The following is a 19,474-nucleotide window of genomic DNA, read 5'->3' as shown; positions in this document are numbered from 1 at the left end:
CTAATAAGGCACTTTATTATTCACAAGTCATTTTCACACACATAATTTAAATCTTGTAAGGATTGTTAGAGGAGGAAACTGAGGCCTAGATGGTTTTTAGGAGACTAAGACCACACAAGGCAGAAAATGGCTGAGATGGAAATCAAAACCCTGTTCTTCTACCTGCACTAAATGCCACCACATCTCCTGTTTCATTACTATGAAAGTCTAATAACAAATATAGACATGTGACTTAATTTACACATTGCTTTAATAATCAAATTTTCATTATACTATTCAAATATCTAACACAAATATAAAAAACAAAGCTGAAGTTGATTTTCTTGTAGCTTTCCAGACTTAAAAAAATTACTAATTGTGAGACATATGCCTTGTTTCAAATTGTGTAACATACTGGTTAAAAATTTTTTTCCCCAAAATAAGAAGAAATGATTCAAAACTCATGAATTTTTTCCTAATTGTGAAGCAGGTAAAGGAAAACACTGTAGTAGACAAAATATCCGAACTAAAGATATAGAAATATTATATACACATTAAATAGAAAATTACCTTGATATTTCCCGGAGATAAACAGTCTGCATGGCTTTCTTCAAATGAGGTTCAATATTTCTCCAGAGTTTGCGAGTATCACGTTCATTTGCTACCCCAAATGGGAGAAAATTACAAACATTCATATCTTACAGAAATTCTTTCAAAACAAGTATTAATAAGTAAAATTACATAGTTACCTTCTCCTTTAACCACAGGCTCACAATATTTAGGAAAATTAAGTACTGCCTGTAAATAAAGGGGAAAAAAGAAAAAAGGCACTTATCCACCACAAATAGGAATTGTTTTCCAAGTATAATTTTTATTAGAATTTAGTCAATTTTACTTCAATATAAGCACTCAAGTAAAATGTTTTAAAGCTTATTATAATAATAAAACAGCAAATATCAAAAATGATAGTAAAACAACATGTAAAATGTTCCTTAATTGGCTAAATACTGCCTAATGTATTAACCTCACGATATAAAGTAATATAGCAAAGCATAATTTGTAATTTTAGCACATTAATTATGCCACAAAGGACCCAATAAAATACCACTAGCCCAAAGAATTAACCTGTTATTTTCCAAGGTTTGAACATTCTCACACATCAAACATCATCTCGTTCAGTACAATTCAAAATTATGTGATTGGCAACACTACCTGAGACTATTATAAATTCAAATTCTTGGCACCATGCCAGGCATACTAGATCACAATCGCTAAGAATGACACCCAGGAATCCATGTTTTAACAATCACTCCAGGAATGCTATGTATTCCGAAGTCTGGAAAGCACTAATTAATCATTATTACTTAACAGTTTTCCATGAATCAACACTGGAATTCTACTGAGCGGTAGTTCAAGCAAACTGATAAAAAAAACATGCTGTTGCCATTTATTAATATTAATTTGATCACAAATATTTCATATTAAAATGATTCAGTAATGAAGCCTGGAGAAAGATATACATAAATGCATTAACTATACAACCTCAAATTCAGAAGATAATAGAGAGCTAAGAACTGATCCTTGAAACAGTGTTTCCTATTTTACTCCACAAAGTGCAAATGTTTAGTGCAGAAAAATCTTCCAAATTCTGTTAATATGAAGCCAATAGAGAGGCCAACTCACTTAACTTAGTTCCAGGTTTTCAGATCTAAACACTGCTTAATAACACTGATAGGTCATAATGTTAGTAGTAACTGGTAAAAAATTTGGCTGCTTTTTTTTCTTGGCCAAAACATTAAAATATAGACTTAATCATTTACAAATGGTGGTAAAAAGGTAATAAAGATAATTTTAGGAGACTATTTTCCAGTTTCACATTAGTAAGTCAGTACTTTCCCCATGTCATTCCATAAGAACTTATTGAATATATAAAACTATATGATTATAATGGTACAATTTAACTGTCCAAATACAATCTCTATATTTAAGTGAGTCTACAAATCCTAGTCAACACTAACATGGAGTTTCACAAACAAAATCATCTGTTCAAATACAAAATACTTTTTACAACTTTCGCTATTAACATTCAAATGTGCTCTCCAATGTTATACCCATTTCTCCTATATTAATCCTCAAATATAAGTAATTACATGTCTCAGTATTATTTAGATCAATATCTACCTTCAGGTCCACTGGTATTTTAAACTGCCCTCCCAACCACCCAGAGAACGGAAAAAGGCTGCTAATAAAATCACAGAAATTATTCCAAAGCCCAAGCAGAAATAATTTTTAGATGATTTTTTGATTTAATAAATTTTTACTCCCACTGAACATTCCCATTTTTATCTCCCCATTATTCCTTAACTTTTAAGCATATATTTTACTCTTAACTGGTTGCATTAATGAAAAGGGTGGGGGATAACTTTATTAAGAAATGACAGTGTGCTCAGCAAATATTTATGCTCATAATTGTGACAGGAGAAACAAAATTATCAAGAGTTATGGCCACCTGTTATCTCACTTACTCCTGACAACTGCACATTTATAATACCCACTTGTCAACCCAGAAAGCAAAATATAATCTGCCTACAGGCACACACAGACTCCACTGCCTGAATTTATGATCATGGATTTGTGAGATGTTCTGGGAACTTACTTCTAAACCAATAAAGGCACAATGTTATCAAAGCCTGATTCAGGTGAAACCGAGAGACTATTTCCCTTATATTGCAGAAAAAAACTTGCATTACTTTAAGAGGTAAAATAATCTATTATGCATAATGACTAGGTTGCCATAAGACAGAGATAGGCAATTTAGAAAACTTCAAACTCTCCCTCAGTGAGATTTTCAGCAAAATTCCATTACTGCATTTGAAACTACTTGTTAGAAAATGATCTGATACATGTATATTGTAGTAAAAAAAAATTCTAAGACAGCCCCTCAAGACTGCCAGCCCCTCATAGACACACACACATACACACACACCTTCTTTCAGTTATTCAATCAAATGCTATTTTAGGTACTGCTGTGAAAGAATTTTGTAGATGCAATTAAAGTCCCAAAGACTATACTATTTATGGGAGAGTTAAAATAAAGAGATAATCAGATGAGTCTGACCTAATCACACAAGCTCTTCAAAAACAGAAAGTGTTCTCTAGCCAGTCACAGAAGTCAGAGATTGGGTGTCTAAGAGTCAACACACCCTTGCGAGCTGGTGGATGGAAAGGCATGTGGTAAAGAATACAGGCGCTCTCTAGGAAGTCTGAGACTTGGCTGACAGATAGCAGGACAGTTCTGGACCTCATTCTTAGAAGCCAAAAGAAGTGAATTCTGTCAAGTCTGAATGAGCTTGGAAGCTATTTTCCCCAAAACCTCAAGCTAAGGATACAGTTAGCCAAAACTTTAATTTCATCTGTGATATCCTGATCAGAGAAGCCAGCAATAATGCCCGGATTCCTGACCTACAGAACTATGAGCTAATAAATGTCTACTGCTTTAAGCCACTAAATTTGCAATAATTAGTTATGCAGCAATAGAACACTAATACACATGTTGAAGTATAAATGTAAAAAATATTCTAATATTCCAAGGGCAAGTAGAAATAATGTCTGAACTCTTTTGCCTTTTTTATAAATACCCACTTTTTACCTATGAAACATTAAAAGGAATGAAAATCAGAACTGAGAAAATTTGTATTAACATTAATTCAATCAGGCAACGAGGTCTTAAGGTGTGTCAGGTTTTACTATTTTAAGTGCTCTACATTCTCTATACGATCATTCACTTAATCCTCTGAATGATCCTATGAGGTAGACATTATCTTTATCATCCCCATCTTACAGAGAAGTTAAAGTATGCTTCCAATCTCTGATTACCCCTTCTTTGATCAACCATGGAAAACTCTCTGCTTTAAAGGGCTCATGTGATTAGGTGATACCTACCTTGGTAATCACACTATCTTAAAATATGATAATCTGAAGCCAGACAGATATGAAAAAATGATTAAGTTGAAATTCTGATGAGAAACAAGATATTTACAAGGTCTTATAGTACCTCCCACAAAACACATATTACAAAGAAAAAAAAACCTCTTAATCAAATCATCAAAGTGAACATTATCAGTGATGAAATAACACGAAATCCTGTAACACCTCATAGCATGTAATGTGAACGAAACATCATTTCTGTGATATTCCTGTCAGATGCATAACCTGAATCTGATCATAAGCAAACATTAGACAAATCCAAACTGAAGGTGATTCTACAAAACTGTTCTATAATCTTCAAAGGTCTCAAGGCCATGAAAGTCAAAGACTAAAGAACTGTTCCAGATGAATGTTCAAGAAATTTAACAATTAAATGCAATATAGGATTCTGAACTGGATTCTTTTGCTCTGAAGCACATTATTGTGACAACTGTCAAATCCTGACTAGTGTCTAAGGATTGGGTTGTAGCAAGGAGTCCATTTTCTCATTTTGATAGTTGTACTGTACTTACGTGGAAGAATGTCTTTCTAGGATATGCACACTAAAGTATTTGAGGCGATGGGCATCAGGTCACAAACTTAATCTCAGATGATTGGGAAAAAGGAGGAAAAGTTCTTTTTACTGTACTTGTAATTTTTCTGTAAATCAGATATCGCTCTTAAATAAATTTTGAAACTATCCAATATTTTCATCATCTTGTAAATAGTCTAATAAAATAATGAGAGCAAGCTATTAACATGCCAGTGCCACTGAATATGGTTTTGATACAAAAATAATTCTCAATTATTCAAGGCCAAAAATAAAGGTACCCTATAAAGGTCCAACTGGGAAAACCAGCTAAATACCACTTCTTGCAGTCTAGAGACGATTACGGGACTACTCAAAATATTCTAGTTTCATTTAACATGGATGAATATCTCAAAATGTTGAGCAAACGTAGACAGATTAAAAAAGAATGCATACTGTATGTTTCCATTTAGATGAAGTTCCACAACAGGCAAAACTAACCTTTAATGTTAGAAGCAAAGATAGTGATTATCTCTGGGGAGGGAAGAAGAGGTGAGATTGGGAGGAAGCATGAAGTGGGCTCCTTGGATGTTGGTAGTTTTCTACTTTTTGACTTGGTTTTATTTACACATGTGTTTTCATTTTGTGATAATTCACTGAAATACATAGGTATGGTTTCTGTTCTTTTCTATACCTATGTTACACTTTCATCAAAAAGTTGAGAAAATACAAAAAAACAAACCTAACTACGTTATTTCTCCTAATTAAAGTCTCTGCCTCCCCCTTCAGTACTTTTAACCAAAGAATAGCTCTTCTCTATGTCGAAGACATCCTCATTCATAAATCAATCAGTATAAAAATATAAAAAAATGGTGAAGGGCACCCACTCCCCCTGCCATTTGTCAAACCAAATCTTGCCATCAGTGGAATGATAGCTGTTCTGCCAGATCATCCCTCAAACTTCCTATTTCTTCAATATATGACTTTAACATACGACACAAACCTACAGCAGTTTTAGCAGTCTCCATTCCCAAGCTATGATATATGTTCTTGGACATAGTTAAGATCACAGCATATTTTTTAATTTTTTTTTTAACGTTTTTTTATTTATTTTTGAGACAGAGAGAGACAGAGCATGAACGGGGGAGGGTCAGAGAGAGAGGGAGACACAGAACCCCAAACAGGCTCCAGGCTCTGAGCGGTCAGCACAGAGCCTGACACGGGGCTCGAACTCACGGACCGCGAGATCATGACCTGAGCCGAAGTCGGACGCTCAACCGACTGAGCCACCCAGGCGCCCCAAGATCACAGCATATTTTTAAGTCCATGAGTCTTTGCTCATCAGAGGAAGGAAGAGAACTAAATTTAATTACTCCCCCTTCAGCTATCAGGCATTGTACATGTGCTTCCCACCCCCTTTTTTTTTTTTACCTCACAAAATTCCTTTGAGGCAGGTATTGCACCTACTGAACAGAAGAAAAAACTCAAGGTCAAAAAGGTTAAGTAACTTGCCCAAGAATATACAGCTGGTAAATGACAAACTTGTGTCTCTTCATCTGTAAAATGAGGATTCATGATAATGCCTTACTTCACAGGGTTGCTGTTGAGAATTGAGTCAACATTGGAAAAAGGCTTAGAACAGTACCCAGCACACAATAACTACTCAATAAAATTGGCTATTATCTAAGAGGTAGTTGTAATATAGTGATTATGAGCATATACTCTGGAGCCAGACCCCATGATTCTTTATTTGCAAAATTTTATAATCTAATTCATTTTAGATCTCAGGGATCATTTTTCCCTAGCATACAATCATATTGTAAATAAGCGAAAATAACTAATATATAGGAAAAACACATTCGTGTGTACTGTGTATGAGTCAACTGAGGGCAAGGGGACAGATCTGCAACCATTTCAGAATTGTGACAATGTCTTCCTCATTAAAAAAAAAAGTGTTTGGGGCGCCTGGGTGGCGCAGTCGGTTGGGCGTCCGACTTCAGCCAGGTCACGATCTCGCGGTCCGTGGGTTCGAGCCCCGCGTCGGGCTCTGGGCTGATGGCTCGGAGCCTGGAGCCTGTTTCCGATTCTGTGTCTCCCTCTCTCTCTGCCCCTCCCCCGTTCATGCTCTGTCTCTCTCTGTCCCAAAAATGGATAAACGTTGAAAAAAAGAAAAATTTTAAAAAAAAAAGTGTTTGAAAAATACATGAAAGAATTTGAGATTCGAGAGAGTCGTGACTGAAGCAGAAGTTACATTGGGCTGGTCAGCTGCATGTGAGACAGCGGAGTTATGTGCAAGGCAGAAGACTGCCTGTACTCGGAGCAGGGTCTCCACACCAGCTCCCTCCACTGGCCTGCTGCCCAGTACCCACCTCTTCCCGCTCTCCAAATATCCATGGGACCCCTGCTCAAAACTAAGATCAAACCATCTATTCCCTAGGAATTGCTGAGCCCTGGCTACATGAAAACCAGCTGTGTTAAAATTTCACTAAAATAATTCACAAAAGGTAAATGATCCTCCCAGGAATTATTTGTATTTTATTTTTATAGTTTATTTATTTTGAGAGAGAGAATGAGTTGGGGAGGGACAGAGAGAGAAGAAGATAAAATCTCAAGCAGGCCCTGCACTGCCAGCATAGAGCCCAACGCGGGGCTCGAAACCACAAACCTTGAGATTATGACCTGAGCTGAAATGAAGAGTCAGACGATCAACCAAAAGAGCCACCTGGGAGCCCCCCTATTTGTATTTTAAAAGAAGAATATTTGTTCAAATGGCTTAGTGTTACCAATAATATCATTTAACATTTTTATAAACATTTTGATAGGAAGTATTTCATTTCATACTCACAAAACTCATCTGAGGCGTGTATTCTTGGTCTGTTCCCTGCCCCTCACCCCCACCCCCACCAACTTTAGAAATGAGGAAACTGAAATACATAAAATTACATACATAACATACTGGTAAGCAGCAGAGCTAAGGTATTTCAATATAACTCCTCTGCTCATTCCATCAAGTATACTTCAGTTATCTGGCATCTCTTCTTAGCCACTGTCACTAATCAACACCATAAGCCACAGGGCCAAACAACACAAAACAACAACAAAAACAGCATCAGAAACTTGGAATTGCACTCTAAAAGATTACTAAGCTCTACCTAAGCAATTAATTTTTCTGAGTCATCTCTAAGAATACTGATATTTAGGAAGAAAAAAGTTTAAAATACAATAAACTTGATGTGTGACAGATTTGTTTTAAAAAGATCATGCAAGGGGCGCCTGGGTGGCGCAGTCGGTTAAGCGTCCGACTTCAGCCAGGTCACGATCTCGCGGTCCGTGAGTTCGAGCCCCGCGTCGGGCTCTGGGCTGATGGCTCAGAGCCTGGAGCCTGTTTCCGATTCTGTGTCTCCCTCTCTCTCTGCCCCTCCCCCGTTCATGCTCTGTCTCTCTCTGTCCCAAAAATAAATAAACGTTGAAAAAAAAAATTAAAAAAAAAAAAAAAAAGATCATGGAAGAAAATTTTAGAAAATGAACCATTCTGTGTTTGGCATTTATATGTAAGTATAAAAATAACTTCCTCAATTGATGCTTTTAAAAATTTTAATTACTATTTTTAGGAATATCATTAAGGATTGTCAGAGAAGACAAACCTAAATGAATATTCTTGTGCTACCTCCAGACCTAGCCTCCAGAAAAATAATACTTAAAGAAATAATTTCTAAGGCAAATTCAAAAGCATATACATAGAAAAGATGCCTGAAAAGAATTTTTGCAGGTGATTTATTAAACTTTCAATAAATATGCCATTTACAAAGTTTGAAACAAATAAGTGTATCCACCTGACGGAAAATGTATCTTTATTATGCTATGTTCTACATAAGGAGGAAAATAAGAACACTGGTATTTTTTTCTCCAGTGCTTACGGATTATTTCTTATATTTACTAGTATTACTAGTAGTAGTAAAAGCTTAAACCATACTTCAAGCTTACGAACATGATAGAAGAGTAACAACAACAACAACAAAAACAACCTTATAATCTCACCCCTAAATATTTCTTAGTGAAACCTAAGGACAATATAAAATACCATATTCAAATATATATATTTTCTTACATTTTATTTTTGCAGAAATAGTTCCTTAACTAATCCTTCTTCTTACACTTCATGATTTACTTTAAATGGCTGCTGGCACAGATTCGCACAGGATTCAAGGACATCTAGGTTGTGGTGACCACAGGTTACCAGGCAAGATGGCAGGCAGAGGAGTATTTCTTCCTAACTACATGTCATGCAAGGACCTTGTACTGACCCTCCCTCCTTTCTGTAAGCCCCTCTGTTGTCATTTCCTTTTGGGCACCAGGGATGCAAGACATTCAATTGCTGGAGAGATGTCAGTGATGAGCTTGAACCTAGGAAAGTTTGCCTTTTGTTTTTTCCCTACTCAGAAGACGCTTGAAATCTACATCTAAATCAGAAGCCTAAAATCTAAAACCCAGAAAAACATACTATATGTGAACACAATCTTACACAGTTACCTTCTTCTACATTGTCTTGAACACACATTCAAACATATACTTAATCCTTCTAAGTGATTCTTTTCAGAGCAAAGAGAAAAAGAAAATATGCTAAAACTTACAGAATCTGTTCCTTTCAAAGTAACTGTGTTTCAGCCTTAGATATAATACTACTTTCTCTAAATGTAGACAAAATCTTAGTATTAATGGAAGGTTTCTAAAAGAGAAACCGGATATTCTTGCCTCTTCCCCTTCCAGACACATCCAGACAATTAAAAAGTAGAAAGATAAAAGAAAAATTAAAGTACATATGATCACTTTCCAAATTGCCTGTAAAATATAAACAGTTTTTCTACTCTTTTAAGTGTCTTAAGTACTCTTTTATGTAAATATTAAAAGTAACCTTTTATATAAATATTACTAACTCAAGGTCAGTGCCTCATGAAAGACCTATAATTAAGGCTTCTATTCTCAAGCTGATCTAGATGCCAGACCACTATCGCTACATACACAAAACTAAAAGAAATGTGTTACAAAAAAAGTAAAAGATATTAAAATTTCTTATTCAGCTTTTATACCTCCTTTCTATTTCTCATTTTGATTTTAATGAAGTTCTACATTTTCTGTAATTAGAAAAAGAGAAGGAAGGAAACAAAAAATACTCCTAAGGAAGAATAAGAAGACATAACTAAAGATGAATGAAGGTTTTCTGATCACATTGCAATTTGTACTAAGGCACAGGCTTCCACCTACTTACGTGAGCCTCAAAAGGCCAAATCCAAATTTCCAGAATAAATTTTCAGCTTCTAGCCTACCACACACCACTTCTACATGGAAAAATTATTAAAAGATAGTCTTTTTTTTTTTAAGTAAAATGTTCACTCACCAGATGTCTGAGCTCCTTCAAATCTCGGCAGACGGTATAGAAAACTCCAAGAAGAATATTAATGTAGGCAGCATAGAAATCAGCTGAATACTCTGGAGGATGATCATGCGACAAGATCTTTTGAAGGTTCCCTGTTCAAAAGACACAAATGAACTTAAGGATTAACCCAGAACTCCAGCTGTATCTTCTAGAATTTTATTACAAAGGTATAAAACAATAAATATACAGGCCAGGCAATTATTAAGGAGTAAGAAAACTTATGAGATTAGGAAAGTAACACAACTTTTCAAACTGAAGTAAAAGAATTAAGAATCTACTGTTCTTTAAAAATTACGAAATGTTGCTTAAAACAAATATTAAACAATGACATCCAAGAAAATCTCAAGAACCTTTGCAAGCAAAATCAATATCAAAGGTGAAAAATAATACATATTCTATTTTTCTGCCTATTAAGTAAATCAACTAGAAAAAACAACGGGTACTGCATAAATGACCACCAAACTGGAAAATGCTCTTCATTTTTTAAAAAATAAAAAGAATTCCTGTATTTTTATGAAAATTATGTCATTCCTCCTTTTATAAATCATGTTTTCTTCCTAAAACTTTGGTATCTCTATTTTTCTTCTCTTATATCTTAAACGCTTTATACAATATCACACGTTTAGAGTCCTAAACTTTATTTTATCCTGCTGGAAATACCATATTGTAGAAGCACAATTAAAATTAAAGAGAAACAGGGGCGCTTGGGTGGCTCAGTCGGTTGAGCATCTAACTTTGGCTCAGGTCATGATCTCGTGGTTCATGAGTTCGAGCGCGGCGTCGGGCTCTGTGCTGACAGCTCGGAGCCTGGAGCCTGCTTCAGATTCTGTGTCTCCCTCTCTCTCTGCCCCTTCCCTGCTCACGCTCTATCTCTCAAAAATAAATAAACATTAAAAAAAATTTTTTTAATTAAAGAGAAACAACCACCCACTATTCAAAATTTCCCAAGTATAAGTACCTGGGAATCAATTAGTCATTCATTCCTATTGCAGTTCTCTCTGACTCCCTGGTGCAATGGTCTCTTTAGACTCCTCAGTTAGGAGTTCTTTGTGACTAGTACTTTAAACCTAGTTCCACAGGTTCAGGATTTTTGCAATACTTACAAGTAAAGGGAAACATAGATATAGCTATATTAAGGGGGTCCTTTTTAGATAAGGCTGACAAAAAAACAAAAACAAAAACAAGAAAAAAACACAGCGGCACATTTGAAAGCCCAGTTACATACTTGGAATACTACCCTGAAAGGATTCTGTACAAGAGAGTGTTACTACATGCATTTTTATATCACAACCACTGAAAAATACACAAAGTCCAAAGCTTGACTTTGGAGTCTATGTATTTTTACATTCTAATAGGACTTTTTAAATTTAATGTTACTAAGCTTTTTAAAACTATGCATGGGAAAATATTTGATGATACAAGGAAAATCTCTAAAAGGTGCCTTAAGACTCGGAGCTAAAATTATCTATATCTATATAAGATGCCAAATAACTGGATAGATAGAAAAAAGGAGAAGAGAGGGAAAGAGAAAAGGGATGGATGGTAAGACAGATGAATATACACAGGTCTAATATAAAACGATGGTCTACAGATGCATAGATGAGGAAATCTAGAAAACAGGTCTCCAGCTCAGACTGCATTCCTAAGCTCCTCCGGACCATCTCTATCCAGATCCTCCTTATCGGTGACCCTGAATACCTCACATGAAAGTTGATTAGATGTTACCACTGGCCCAATCCTGACAAAAGTCTTAATAAGAATGAGAGATCTCACTGTGTTGCTATAAAAGCAGACCAGCTGCTTAGACTACAGGCAAAATTGCACAGTACAAGTCTATGTTATGGAAGCTCTAATTGCCTGGGAATATTTAAACTTATGGAAAAATCCCATCACTAATGGAAAGCTGAAAACAGGGCACAAACAGGTAGTAAATAAAGGGAAGCAGAAACCACTTGATTGGTCTTCTGTTGTCTTAAAATTTCACCATGAAAGTATAATTTAACACACAAAGAACAACCATGTCTAACTTGAAGAGGGACTCCAGCTTCTAGTCATGAAAAAGAGTCCAGAAATACTCTCCTGTAATAAAGAACTAAAAACTGGACAAAATATAGAAAAACACTATTTTCAGACATCAAACAATACGCAAAAAAGGCTGTGATACCTGAGAAAAAGGAAACAAATGAGCCATCACCAGGCCAGGCTTTCCAACAAGAGGTAACTGTAGAACTATGATACAGAAAAGTTCCAAAAGGAGCCATTAATCCCAATGAATTGAGAAATCAAAGATCAGAGTAGAGGGACCTAAGGTAGCTAGAATTTGCCAAGGAGAGTACGAGAAAGAGTTATGGAGAGAAAGAGCTCCAGAAATCTCCACAGTGGCTCCCTTTCACTCCTGTCTGAATACCAATCTGTACATGTACAGAGTAAAACCCCATAGGCCAAGCAAAAACAACTTCTGAGGTAAAACAATTAGTGGAGAGGCGTCAGTCAATTAACAGAGCTCACAGAGAACTATAAATCATCCATACTGTCACCAGTCAGAATGAAGAAACTATGCTAAATACATGTGGTTTTCAGTAAAAATCCCAGTAGGGCTATGTCATAGAAGTAGAGCTAAAATTACCATTGGAATAAAGGTTACTCTAGAGCATCCCTTCAAAAAAGCTTAAAAATAACCTTAAAAGAGTCAGATATATCTTCAAGAAACTTAAGTGCTTCCTAGAAAAGTACCCAACATACAAAAACAAAAATCCAATATTATTCAATCAAAAATTACTATATATACAATTAATACCTAGAATAGGTAAAAATTAGTCAATAGAAACCTAAAATAAAAGAGGTTATGGAATCAGTGAACAAGGATATAAAACAACTATTATAAACATGCTCATCATCTCAAAAATACAAAGGAAAACAAAAGCATGAGATCTGAAATGAAAAATTCCACTGGATGGGATTAACCGCAGATTAGACACTTGTAGAAAAAAAGTTAGTGAACTTAAAGACACAGAGAAAAAAAATCCCAGATAAAACACAAAGAAGATAGATTTAAAATTTAAATAAGTAAAAGGACTCGGTGAGACAATATCAAGGGGTCTAATACAGATGTAATGCGGTCTCAGGAAAAGGCAAGGAAAGTGGGTGGGGGGAACAAAGATAAAATATTTGAAGAAATAAGGGCTGAAATTTTTCCAAAGGTGATGAAACTATACACTCATATATCCATGAAGCTCAACACATCTCAAGCAGGATAAACAATAAAAGATTTTTTATTTCTTTCAAGTCCAAATAATAATTTAATATGAGGTTTATAATAAATGTATAAGTAAAACATAAGACAACAACTGCATAAAGGTTGTTAAGAATGGGAAACTATAAATCACTGAGATTGTCAGATTGTTTATTGGAGCATAACTTATCCTGAATGAATGATACAGTAACCAAACCAAACATCTGATGAAAGTGAATTATAATCCACCAGAAGGGGAAAAAAAATGCTCTACCAAAAGATGAGTAGTCTGTATGTGGTAGAGATCAGAAAACAAGAATTCCAAACTGGGCCCCTAATCATCATTGCTGAGAGGAGAGGGCATCTTGAACTTCAAACACCATTCTTACAGATGGCATGTGTATCAAGTTATGATTGGATGACATTAGCCACTAAGATTATTCCTTTGTTCCTGCTCCATGCTTACTCAAACTATAATTTGGCTTATCAATTAATGTTTCCTTTTTGAATGACTTTTTGTGTGATTATGGGGTTTTGCTTTTTAAAAAAATCTTGGTATGTAGAAGGCTCTCAATTAAATAATCAGATTATACATGGCCCCATTATTATATACTTTTCAAAAACCTATTAGCCTATGCTCTCTGAAATTGGCACAATCACTTTAATTAAGTACATCCTCAAATTCTCTTCATCAATGAGGTTTCATATCTTTACTTTCTAAAATTTTAAATAAAATTCTACAATTCATTATACCATACTTTAACACTTCACTAAGATGTAGAAAACCAGCTTTTTTAAAAATTACTTTTCTTAAATTCTAAATAATTTTTCAGTACAGGGTGCCTGGGTGGCTCAATCGGTTAAGCATCCGACTTCAGCTCAGGTCATGATCTTGCAGTCCTGTGAGTTTGAGCCCCACATCGGGCTCTGTGCTGACAGCTCAGCCTGGAGCCTACTTCAGATTCTGTGTCTCCCTCTCTGCCCCTACCCCACTCACTGTCTCTCTCAAAAAATGAATAAATGTTAAAAAAAATTTTTTTTAATCTGTAAGTAATTTTTCAGTACTTAAACCTAACATGGGTCATGAAAAAATTTAACTTTGAACAGTGATGACACAGGTACAAAGAATTTTTTTATTGAAATCCTTTGATTTATTCCTTTTCTTCCTACCCTTTTCTCTTCTCCCTATTTTGCAATTTTCATGGAAGAGAAACTACTGAAAATAAGGGCTCCATTTATTTTGGGTTCCTTTTTTCTATCTCAGTTAATTAGCTAAGGGAAGGTGTTATTTGATTGCTGTTCTTGTGAAAACAGGCAAAAATGTGTTTATCTTAACAATGAATGTTTACAGCTGATTAGTTCAGAGGTTAGTGTTAATGAGGCCAAGGTCAAGAAATGCTATTTTTTCATAGCCTGCTAATCACTTTATGCTTCACATTTGTAAACTTTGAGTCAGAAGTATCCTGTTTGTATAGTGACAACACAATACTAATCTACAGAACTATTCAGCAATACAAAAAGCCACCGTGTTCTTCCAAAGACAAAAATAATCAAGATCTATGAAATTTAAGATTAAATACAAGCCACAAAGAAATAAACACAAGGCCTAGTAGTTGGTACTGTAAGAGAAACAGTAATGAAAAATGAGATTTACCAAGGCAAAAGATACACTCCACATACTACTTAACCCAAGTACATGGTAAATAAAGATTTCATACAATTTAAATGTGCTTTGCCAACCTAGTCTGATACTTACTTGCATGGAAGTTACAATCTCAATATATACATCTTACTATACTGACTAAAAAATGTGAAAATACACCATTAACACAAATATGTGAGAAATACTCATTCAAAACATTTCAACAACTATACAAGAATAACCCTTCACAATTTCAAACTAAAACCTCTGTAAGTACAGTTACATTTTTGAGATTGGCAGCAAATCCGAACAGATTAAGACATCAAAGTATTCCCATTTGAATATGCTAGCTTAATCTTTCAAACAACAAAAAGTATTTTAGTGAATATCATTTGTCAAAACAAAGTTTTAAAATTTACCTATGCTATAATCAGGGAAATACAAGACAAATGGCTCAAAACACCCAGTATTTGGACGAAACTTTTCCCAAACAATTTCACTGAGAAAGAGAACAGTCACATTTCTGTCAGTCTGTAAAAGAAAGAAAAATAAAAGTAACTTTGCATTTAAAAATCTTAATCAGAGAAGCAATTCCATTTGAATTTTTCTTTCAAATAAATCCAGCAAAGTTACAATATATGACAAATTATTTGCATATTAATAGGTGTTATTTCAAAAACCTAATCAAGGAGTTCATCCGCTTGCAAATTTTCAAACATAATCACTTAGAATTTCCATAAAACTTTTAGGTTAACGGACATTTCGGTTACTCATGAATGCTAGGGACAGTCACACAAGGGTTTATTTCATAGAAATGAAGAAACACATTTCCTTAATAATTAAGATCTTTTTATGTGAATTTTCAAAGAAATCATTAGTTTCAATCAATAAACAAAAAAAATGTACAACTTAATATCTCTCATCATTAAAATAGCTACAGCAACCCAGAGAGAAAATAAGAGTTGAAGAAAAACAGATATGCAATCCCATATAACCATAATATTAGGAAATTTTTAAGTATTTTTAAAGGTTATTTTCATAAAAAATTATTGAGCAAAACATGAATAGACATTAAGAACATTAAGTACACACATAAAACACTGATGTTAGGTAAACAGTAATCTTTTGAAGTGTATTTAGAATGTATTACCAGTATACAAAAACAAGCACTAAGAATACAAGCGCAACATGTATGCTGTCCTCCAGAGTGGCCACAAATGCCCTATGGATGCTAGTTAGAATTAATCTGCAGACTTCTGCATTTCAGCACAAATTTTAATTTTTTTCCTTATTCTTTTTGACATTTTCCAAGGTGACAGAGCAGGCATGATAGCTGTTTTGTTCTGTAACTATTCTTAGGATCCAATCACATAAATTATACTATACTCTGATGGTGATTTACTATTTATTGATTCCTAACTTACATGTAATCTTACATTCCAATTTCCATTACTTAGAAAAACATTCTTTTGGCTAACGAAGAAAGCTGAGTTCAATAAATTCATAATTCTACAAAAATCTAGCATCTTTATGAAAAAGAGAAAAAGATTTCTACTTTCAAATGTTGTCTTATAAACTCTTTAATTTTTAAGAATCCTTGAATTTATTTCTATAGGGATAAAAAGGGATGCTCTAAATACAATCTTGAATACAAGGCATTAAGTTGTTGTGCTTTCAAAAATGATTATCAAATCAAATCAAATAATAAAAAATGATTATCTAAAAGCATCTGAGGGGCGCCTGGGTGGCTCAGTCGGTTGGGCATCCGACTTTAGCTCAGGTCATGATCTCACAGCTTGTGGGTTTGAGCCCCACGTCGGGCTCTGTGCTGACAGCTCAGAGCCTGGAGCCTGCTTCAGATGCTGTGTCTCCCTCTCTCTCTGCCCCTCCCCTGCTCGTGCTCTGTCTCTCTCTCTCAAAAATAAATAAACATTAAAAAAAATTTTTTAAATAAATAAGTAAAAATAAAAGCATTTGATAAAATCAGTTCAATAATAGAAAGGCCTAAAAAAGAGAAGATATTTATCCATCTGAAAGGATTTTAAGCTGGTAATGTTCTCAAATGTTAAAGTACCTTCATATCATAACTTAACTGTACTCATACATATTAATAGAAAACATGAAATGCCTTTACTATATTTCTCCTAAATGAAATACATTTTTTCAAATCAACCATGTTTCCAGAAATGTCAAAATAATACTTCTGTTTTATGGTAGAGTTGAGATTACTTGAATCTTTTAATTTTCTTCAGTTTCCATAATTACAACTAAAAAAAGGCAGGGGAGGTGGGGGGAAGGCCTAACTCCGATGAAGGGACGCACCATGACCATGACTGGGCATGAGGGGGAAACTGAGATAAGCTACGGTTTAAGAGCAAGAGGACAGCAAGAATGTAGTTGGAAACCAGACAGGGAACCCCAGGACAACAAGGACAGTGGATGAGGTCATACAAATAATCCACAAGCAACACAACAAAACAATAAAAAGAAGTGAAGGAGGAGGCATCTACTCAAAGAAGATGAGTTACTGGTCTCAGTAGTAAAATGCCAAGAGTTAATCAAACTAGCAAAAGCTAGACTGTGGCAAGAAATTTCCAGGATAGGTTACCAAGAGCTACACTTAACTCTCCTCCTGTCCTCTAACATCTCACCCCTGCTATTACTATTACTAAAAGTGAATTTTAGGGGTGCCTGGGTGGCTCAGTCGGTTAAGCAACCAACTTCAACTCAGGTCATGATCTCATGGTTTGTGAATTCAAGCCCCACATCAGGCTCTCTGTTGTCAGCACAGAGCCCGCTTGGGATCCTCTGCCTCCCTATTCTGCCTCTCCCCTGCTTACACTCTCTCTCTCTCTCTCTCAAGTATAAACACTACAAAAAAATAAATAAAAATAAAAGTGAATTTTAGGAATCGACCTTAGGCACACAATGATTTCAATGGCACTTGGAAAGCCTCTCTGAACTTCTGACAGTTTCTCAAATTTCAGTAATGTGTTCAGTAAATGCTCAACTTTTCAAAGTTGGAAATGGTGTAAACATGGTCTCTCCAAATATTAACTTTCATTATACTGTTACTTAATACTTAAATACAGACATAAAACTGGGAGGTATAAACTATGCTCAAAGCACTTACAGGATCATAAAACAAAAATAAATTTGTAAGTTAAATACAAAACTACAAAATCAATAAAATTTAAATTAACAGTGATTGAATATGATTAATAATAGTATTTTGATCAAACTAAATCTTACCCTCATAATTCTGGTACAAAGGGGAAACAGCCACAGTTGAGTTTAGTATTCCTATACCAACTGATGTTGGTGAACAATGAATTCTCTCTCCAATTTTCTTTATTCAAACTACTGTAAAATCCTGGTTTTACCATATTATTATTATGTTTTGACCTGACACATATGCATATTAAGCCCATCCCTATTCTTTTCTTGTTAGCTCATAACAATTAGAGTAGTATTAATACTATTCAGTACCAACACAATTATAAATTCAAACACAAAGCTGGTTCTGACACTGGCCAAGAGAGAGAACTCCAGATGACCCAAAACAGACCTACCTCTAGATTACTGATTCTCTAGATTACTGAAAATTTTAAAATTCTTACAGAAAGTTTAAAGTATAGGCTCCCAACATCTACTCCAGCAAACACCTAAAACCTTATAAAAGAGTAGGATTAGTCACTTCACAATTAGAAATGAAAAGCTAAAATAAAGAATAAATGTTACCAAGTCAAAAAGTGCTTTTACTTTGGAAAAATGTTCAACAACACTCACAGTAAAGAAACACAAGTTAATATTATGTTAAGATTCATTTCTCACCTGTCAGATTGGCAAAAGGAAAATATTTGACAAGACAATTAATTGATTAGGTCATAGGGCGAAAGACCCATGCATTACTTACCAATTCTTGTAACCTAAGAAACCCAGGCAAAAGATTTGCTTCCATATCTCTTAGATATTCTGCTTTGTCTAGAACCTTATAAAAAAAAATGCAGTGTCAAAATCGATTTACAAAGCCCTCTATAAAACATTTATATAATATACTGCACAATTCACAATTTTCTATGTTAAAAAGAAAAATTATAACCTATGAATTAATTTTCAACTGGTATTTACATTTGTAGAAGACATTTCAAATTAGCAAATTACAAGACTGCTTACATCGTATTTTAACCCAAGTTTCTAAATAGAAAATGAATCACAGCCACATTAAAAGTTTCTTTTATAGGTATATTACCAATGCTCTAAGGATATCTCACTAGGTGTACAAGACATAGAACTGGAAGCATTTTTTATTCCATTTGATAAAAGTTAAATTTTTGTTCAGTTATGATAATACTATTGGGATTATATTATTTTAAAAGGTACTTATCTTCCAGAGACACACAGTATACATATTACATGTAGCTCTAGCACATATTTATGGGTGATATATGATATATAGAGATAGAATGTTTATATTCATTTATGGATAACATAATATGATGCAGGAAACAATGATGGGATAAAGACACAAGTGTGACCACATGTTAATAATAACTGAAGCTGGGTGATGGGTTCACTAGAATATATTATACTATTCTCTATATATGTTTGAAATTTTGATAAAACATGTTAAAAAAAAAAAAAAACTTACTTCAAGAAGTCATCCATTAGTCCATAAAAAAAAATCAAGGT

The 19,474-nt window shown here is 34.5% G+C and overlaps 1 protein-coding gene across 4 annotated transcripts in view; it reads right to left on the bottom strand.

Moving 5' to 3' along the window:
* The window catches only part of ORC5 (origin recognition complex subunit 5), a 170,856-nt gene that overhangs the window by 138,173 nt on the left and 13,209 nt on the right, over positions 1-19,474 (bottom strand). For all 4 annotated transcript variants that reach the window (XR_006716239.1, XM_045494537.1, XM_045494538.1 and 1 more), the window contains exons 4-8: positions 18,699-18,773; positions 15,202-15,313; positions 9,870-10,000; positions 729-777; positions 550-640 (exon numbers count right to left, since the gene is read on the bottom strand). Coding sequence is in view for 3 of the 4 variants with exons in the window: in XM_045494537.1 (XP_045350493.1) it covers positions 550-640; positions 729-777; positions 9,870-10,000; positions 15,202-15,313; positions 18,699-18,773 (458 nt within the window). In the remaining variant the exon portion in view is untranslated. The remainder of the gene's footprint in view (positions 1-549; positions 641-728; positions 778-9,869; positions 10,001-15,201; positions 15,314-18,698; positions 18,774-19,474) is intronic.

The sequence above is a fragment of the Leopardus geoffroyi genome, chromosome A2 (genome assembly GCF_018350155.1).
Source record: "Leopardus geoffroyi isolate Oge1 chromosome A2, O.geoffroyi_Oge1_pat1.0, whole genome shotgun sequence".
Lineage (NCBI taxonomy): Eukaryota > Metazoa > Chordata > Mammalia > Carnivora > Felidae > Leopardus > Leopardus geoffroyi.
The sequence above is the reverse complement of the archived record's forward strand: the minus strand, read 5'-3'. Positions and strand labels throughout refer to the sequence as shown.